Consider the following 7,263-nt stretch of genomic DNA (forward strand, 5'->3'; position numbering starts at 1 on the left):
AGTTGCTTGCTGGGAGCTCAGGGAAGCATGCTGAGGATCTGGCAGAGCGGGTCCATCCTCTGCCCCCCCCCCCCCCCCCCCCCCAGTACGGCTGCCCTTGGCTGGGCCTTAGCAAAATGGAAATGTGGTTGGGCGTCCCTCTGGCCCCTGAGCATTCTTGGTCTGCTCAAGGAAACTACTGGCAGGCAATGAGCCCCAGACAGCAGGACAAGAGCAAAGGGGCCAACAGAACGCAGGGCTAGAAAGGGTGATGAGGAGCCAGGCTCAGTTGTCACACCACATGCCTCACCAACCAGTGCCGAGAGTCCATCTCGCAAGCCCACACCTTATGCTGGACTGCTGTGCACCGTGCACAAAGGCAGCCTTTGGTCTTGAACTCTAGGAAATGACCGGGCAATATTCTGTGCTGGGAGAGGAAAAGAACACCCCCTTCACTAGGATGATAGGCAGAACACAGGAGGGCTGGGCTGGCCTCGGGCTGGACACACCCTTGGGTCACACTGGGGGGCAGCTGGGTCAGCTGGTCCCATCACTGCAATGACCAGTCGTGTTGGGCTCACACTGGTGAAGGGCGTCTCTCCCAGGGTCTGAAGATTCCGTAAAGATCTTGCCCTTGGGCACAAAGCAAGGATGCGTGAAATTGTGCACATTCAGATCGGCCAGTGTGGCAACCAGATCGGAGCCAAGGTAAGGCGCCTTCATTCCTAGCAATGGCTTCACCACGGTCTATGGTGCAGCCAACCAAGAAACTGCCCTCCGTCAGCTGAACAGACCGCATGCACTTGCTGGGCGTTTGATTATTAAACAGCCTTTAATTAGACTCAGAAACAGCACAGGCATACAGGGTTAATTTAATTCATGTTAATTTTGTAGAGTCTCTTATGTACGATACACATAACCTATTTTTACTTTTATCATCTTTAAGCAATGAACTTTTTATATCTGAAAATAGTAATTTGTCTCCAAATAGTTTTCCAAAGTTTGTTGGGAAACTTTCAACACCATATGCGAAGCTATCTTTCCCTCCCCTTTAGGTTATAAAGTTAAAAGGATCAACTGCTGTTCCATTTAATATGCAACAGGAAAGTAAATTGTAAACCTACAAGGTTTATGCCCAGTAGCAGTAAGAATTAAAATACACCCTCTGGAATATAAATGAGTTTTTCTCCTCCCCCCCTTAAAATTTTCTACAAAGGACCTGGCTCAGTTGGTAATGCTAAGAAAACAATGAGAGCGCCCAGTGACTCCAGCCCTAATCGGAAGATGACCAATCCTATAGTCTCTGATTGTTCTCATTGCTGTTTTTAAATTACCTTTACAAGTATGAACTGTATTAAAACCGTCTTTAAAATGTTAAAACACTGGTGAAAGGCAGCATAAAATTTACCACCTTAACTATTCACCCCCCCTCACCTTAACTATTTAAAAGGGTATCACTCAGTGCCTCTTGCAAACCTGAAACTCTGTCCCTGCTGAACGGTAACCCCGAATTCCTCTCCCCAGCCCCGGCCCCACTGGCCTACTCCGTCTCAGTTTGACTTCTCTAGGTCCCTCATGTTGAGTCATCAGAATTTGTCCTTTTGTGACCAGCTTATGTCACGGAGCACAATGTCCTGAGGTTCATCCAGGCTATAGCAGGTGACTGGATTTCCTTCCTTTCTTTTTAAAAAATCCTCCTCTGAAGACATTCTCGTTGATTTTCGAGAGGAAGGGAGACACATTGATGTGTTAAATACCAACCGATTGCCTCCCAGAAGCCCCGGACTGGGGATCGAACCCACAAGCTGGGTATATGTCCTGACTAGGAGTCGAACCCACAACCTTTTGGTGCACCAGACGATGCTCCAACCAACGGAGCCACCCAGCCAGGCTCCTTCCTTTCTTTTTTTTTTTAAATGTATTTTATTAATTTTTTACAGAGAGGAAGGGAGAGAGATAGAGAGCTAGAAACATTGATGAGAGAGAAACATCGATCAGCTGCCTCCTGCACACCTCCTACTGGGGATGTGCCTGCAACCAAGGTACATGCCCTTGACCGGAATCGAAACCGGGACCTTCCAGTCCGCAGGCTGACGCTCTATCCACTGAGCCAAACCGGTTTCGGCTCCTTCCTTTCTTAAGGCTGAATATTGCTTGTGTGGGTGGACTGCATTTGTTACCATTCATCCCCGATGGACACTGGGTTGTCTCCCACTGTCTGCTGCTGTGGATGCTGCTGCTATGATGAAACCAGTCTTTGAACGCAGGGGTTTAAAACCTGGGACAAAGACGAGTACTGCTTGAAGGGAAGCATCACCCTTCCACACGACAGCGATAAGATGTTCAAACTACAGCCCACCGAGGAGGCCCAAGCCCCACTGCCCTGACGCTGGAAGATAATGTGGATGGAGGCCCTCGAGAGGGAGAGCAGTCTAGATAGGGTCTTAGCTCTCACTCCAGAACTTTGTGGTCAGAACCACAGCAACTACTTATTATTTGGGTCCATAAGAACTTGAAGTTATACTTCATTTGTGGTATCACAGAACTTAACTTTATTGATTCTTCCACACCCTGAACAGTGCTGGTAACTTACTGCAAATAAGACCATGGCTGGAGCAGAGCCATCATTCACAAGAGGTGGCTGGGAAAAAGCCCTTGGGAACTTGAGCATAGATGTGTTCATTGCACGGGACTATGGGCTTCCCCAGGGCAATGAAAAGAAGGCGTCCGGTAACTGTTTCCATACTGAGAGCTTGGCATGTATCTACATTAATAAGTACTGTATGTGTGATTGAAGGTGCAGTATGTTTCAGTTACACGAGGGTAAGTAAGCTATGCATGACTTTGAACTGTGTGCACACCTGATCATCAAAATGCACATTGCTTGCATCAGGCATACTAGTAGATGTCCCAGTTACGGGCTTTTGGGTAAACTGCATGAAAATAAAACTCCAAAGTGAAGTGCAATATTACTGTGAAAGCAGCTAAGAGTGCAGTCTGTTTTCATTCTGGAGTCTATACTTTATTATTATTATTTTTTAATCCTCACCCAAGGATATTTTTCCATTGACTTTTAGAGAGAGTGAAGAGAGAGGGAAAGACAGAGAGAAATATCAATGTGAGAGACACACATCGATTGGTTGCCTCCTGCATGTGCCTGGACCAGGGCCCGGGCTGGGAAGGAGCCTGCAACCAAGGTACATGCACTTGACTGGAATCAAACCCGGGACCCTTTAGTCCGCAGGCCGACACTCTATCCACTGAGCCAAACTAGCTAGGGCTTGGAGTCTATACTTTATATGCCTGGAGCACTACAGGTGAAATTAGAGCTACACTGTGATGTGACATTCTAAACAACAGCTTTAATGTATACAACAGCCTGAATTTAATCAGAGCAAAATCCAACTTAATGTATGTTATGTTGATAGTTCATTTGGGGAATTCAGGTGGGTATGGAGTGCAGTCTTCAGATGCATCTGTAATAGAGGCACAAAGTGAATGATGCCACGAAGAGGTTTTATGAAAAGGACCAAAAGCACGTCTTGGGAAGGGACAGGCAGGGAGACCCAGGGAGGCAGGCCCAGGGCCACCTCCTGTCTTCCTGTCCAACCTGCAGCCAACATAGCCTTTTTCGAGTCCCTCTGCACACTGACCACCCCTCCTCTGTTTTCAGTTCTGGGAGGTGATTGGTGAGGAGCACGGCATCGACTCGGTTGGGAGCTATGGCGGGGACTGCGCCCTGCAGCTGGAGAGGATCAGCGTGTATTACAACGAGGCCCACGGTAGGATGCTGTGCTCTGGAGCAGCCAGTGCTCACAGGGACCACGAGATGTCCATGGGTGATGTCCGGGCACATCCGCAGGAGGCTGAGTGACGGGTTCCCCAAGCTCTGTTCAAGGAAGTCACTAAAGGGGGGCACATGTCTTAACACGCGCAGTTTAAGCACCAACTTTCCCATTCGGTTTTTAAATAAAAACCAGCAGCATTTCCAATAGGAATAGAATCTCTGTCATCGGCAACATAACAAAACAAAACAATAATGGAAAAGTAATTTTTAAGGCACTTTGTAGATTTGTGTGTTGTTAGGGTCAGGATGTGATTGTAAATCTCTACCAAAGATACCATTTTTTTTGGGGGGGGAGGGGCCAGTATCACAAGATTCTATTTTGATGAAACATTAATTTTTATTTTATTTTAAAAATATTTTTCTTGATTTCAGAGAGGAAGGGTGAGAGATAGAAACATCAATGATGAGAATCATTGATCGGCTGCCTCCTGCACGCCCCCTACTGAGGATGGAGCCCACAACCCAGGCATGTCCCCTTGACCAGAACTGAAGCGGGGACCTTTCAGTCCCCAGGCCGACGCTCTACCCACTGAGCCAAACTGGTTAGGGCGAAACATTAACTTTTAGAAAAAAACAATAGTTTGCTGACTTCTTCCTATTTTTCTGCACAGGTAAGAAATATGTGCCCCGAGCCATCTTGGTGGACCTGGAACCTGGGACGATGGACAGCATCCGATCTAGCAAATTGGGAAGCCTCTTTCAACCAGACAGTTTTGTCCATGGTAGGTTCTTCTGGAAGGTTCCATTGGGACGAGAGAAGGATGCCTGCTAATGGTGTCCTCCTCTCTCCACCCTGTCTCCTCTGCCTCTGGGGAGGTAACCACGTGTCCTCTGCCACAGGTAACTCTGGGGCTGGCAACAACTGGGCCAAGGGCCACTACACGGAGGGAGCGGAGCTCCTGGACAGCGTCCTGGATGTGGTGCGGGGCGAGAGCGAGGCCTGTGACTGCCTGCAGGGCTTCCAGATCGTGCACTCGCTGGGCGGGGGCACCGGCTCAGGCATGGGCACGCTGCTCATGAACAAGATCCGGGAGGAGTACCCCGACCGCATCCTCAACTCCTTCAGCGTCATGCCCTCGCCCAAAGTGTCAGACACGGTGGTGGAGCCCTACAACGCTGTGCTGTCCATCCACCAGCTGATCGAGAACGCTGACGCCTGCTTCTGCATCGACAATGAGGCCCTCTATGACATCTGCTTTCGCACCCTGAAGCTGACCACGCCCACCTACGGAGACCTCAACCACCTGGTGTCCTTGACCATGAGTGGCATCACCACCTCCCTCCGGTTCCCGGGCCAGCTCAACGCTGATCTGCGCAAGCTGGCCGTGAACATGGTCCCCTTCCCCCGTCTGCACTTCTTCATTCCCGGCTTCGCCCCACTCACGGCCCAGGGCAGCCAGCAGTACCGGGCCCTCTCGGTGGCTGAGCTCACCCAGCAGATGTTTGATGCCCGCAACACCATGGCTGCCTGTGACCCCCGGCATGGCCGCTACTTGACAGTGGCCTGTATCTTCCGAGGGAAGATGTCCACCAAGGAAGTGGACGAGCAGATGCTCACCGTGCAGACCCGGAGCAGCAACTGCTTTGTGGACTGGATCCCTAACAATGTCAAGGTGGCTGTCTGCGACATCCCACCCCCAGGGCTGAGCATGGCTGCCACCTTCATCGGCAACAGCACAGCCATCCAGGAGCTGTTCACCAGGGTGTCCGAGCATTTCGCGGCCATGTTCAGGAGGAAGGCTTTCGTGCACTGGTACACTGGCGAGGGCATGGACATCAACGAGTTTGCGGAAGCCGAGAGCAACATCCATGACCTGGTGTCCGAGTACCAGCAGATTCAAGACGCCAAAGCAGGTCTGGAGGAAGATGACGAGGTGGTGGGGGAGGCAGAAACGGAAGCAGAGGATAAGGAGGGCTGACCGAGAGAGCGGCTGGCATGGGAGTGGCTCTTCACACGATTGCTCTGGGCAGCAATCCCAAGGCTGCTCCGCTGGGCAGCACCGAGTACCACTACTCACAGCCACTCAGCGCTAGCTTGGACACGGACACTGGCAGGGGGCGGTGGGTGGGGCGGGGACATCACTGATGGCTTCAGGGTCTTCTCTGGCGCTGTATTCCATGCACTGTCTGCACTCCTTTGAATAGTAAAGTGCATTTATCACAAAATACTCCCTTTGTCTACAACTGTTTACTGTATGGACAGCACGTGCGGGCAGGACAGCACATGATTGTGGGGAGGAGGGTACCTTGTAACTGTCAGCACTGAGGCGCACCTGGACTCCTGCCTCCGTGTCCCGGGCTGCGAGGACTCTGCCCAGCACGCCCCCTCACGCTTGCTGGCTTCCAGGAAAGCCAGGTGACCAAGCGGTACTGGGGAGCCACACAGCTGAAGTAAGTGAGTCAACACCCACCAGCAAATTGTGTAGTCCTTGTGCACAACGCAGCCACTGACTGGACTGGAAGGGGGAAAGGAAAGGAGGAAAGGAAGGGGAGAAAAGTGCGGGCTGAAACCCAAACCAGAAACGACAGGCAAAACTCAGGAGCGCCAATCCGCTCCTTGTTGCCAGCTTTCCACACACACATTTACCATTTACGTTTCTTACTAGTGTCAGACTCTGGGTCCTCATCGACCACCCTCTCCGTTGTCCCTCTATAAAGGCTACTTTGGAATGGCCTTCCCTCTCCCATACAGTCACCACCTTCTGAGCACGGTGCAAGCCCCCGCTCACTCAGAAAGGGCACAGCGTGGGCGCGGCAGCCTGACGGCGGCTGTGTCCCTCTTGGTTACAGAGGACATCATCTCATTAGGGGACTTTTCTAGTTCAGATTAATTTGCAGAAGTTGTCATAATGTTTGCAGGATGACACAGCTTTAACCATTACATGGTTTTAATCTGTTCTCATTGCCAACAGGACCAAACACACAAGAGCATAATCAAATCGCCTGTAACTTAATTACAGCTTACCTATTTCTAACATACGCTGCCGGCCCCGAGGGCTGTAAGGGTTTAATGGCCTACAATTACCACTGAGCTCTACCTTGTTTGCTCCATGGACAGCCGGGATTCACTTGCAGGCACTGGGTCTTGCCTCCTGATTTGTTTCCATAATCTGCAATAATAATGAGGCAGCAGGTGCAGGCAGGTTTGGGGGACTTGGAGCGGGGAGATATAGCTCATTCTGGGAAACATTACTTTTCACAAATGCATAAAAGGAAATGACTGAAATTGCCAAGAGAAAATTGAAGTCTTGCGGTCGGCAGTATAGCAAGCCTTCTATTTACAAAACGAAAAAAAAAAGTTTTAAACACTTTCTACTTGAGGTTCAAGAATCACTAAAAACACAGACTGAATAAGAAGCTGCACCTGTAAGCTCTTACTTTGAAGTTATGAACTTCCTTAGATGCTAAAAAGTCATACAACCTGTGATTACCTAAGA

At 50.1% G+C, this 7,263-nt stretch overlaps 1 protein-coding gene across 1 annotated transcript; it reads left to right on the top strand.

The window, feature by feature from the left end:
• Nucleotides 1–475: 475 nt before the first annotated feature.
• TUBB1 (tubulin beta 1 class VI) lies at nucleotides 476–5,988 on the top strand. The gene is made up of 4 exons (XM_080683891.1): nucleotides 476–687; nucleotides 3,653–3,761; nucleotides 4,438–4,548; nucleotides 4,667–5,988. Exons 1-4 carry the CDS (start codon nucleotides 631–633, stop codon nucleotides 5,743–5,745), a joined length of 1,356 nt encoding a protein of 451 aa, XP_080540017.1. The 5' UTR covers nucleotides 476–630; the 3' UTR covers nucleotides 5,746–5,988.
• Nucleotides 5,989–7,263: the final 1,275 nt, after the last annotated feature.

Source organism: Plecotus auritus (genome assembly GCF_963455305.1).
Source record: "Plecotus auritus genome assembly, chromosome: 8".
In the NCBI taxonomy this organism is placed as follows: Eukaryota; Metazoa; Chordata; class Mammalia; order Chiroptera; family Vespertilionidae; genus Plecotus; species Plecotus auritus.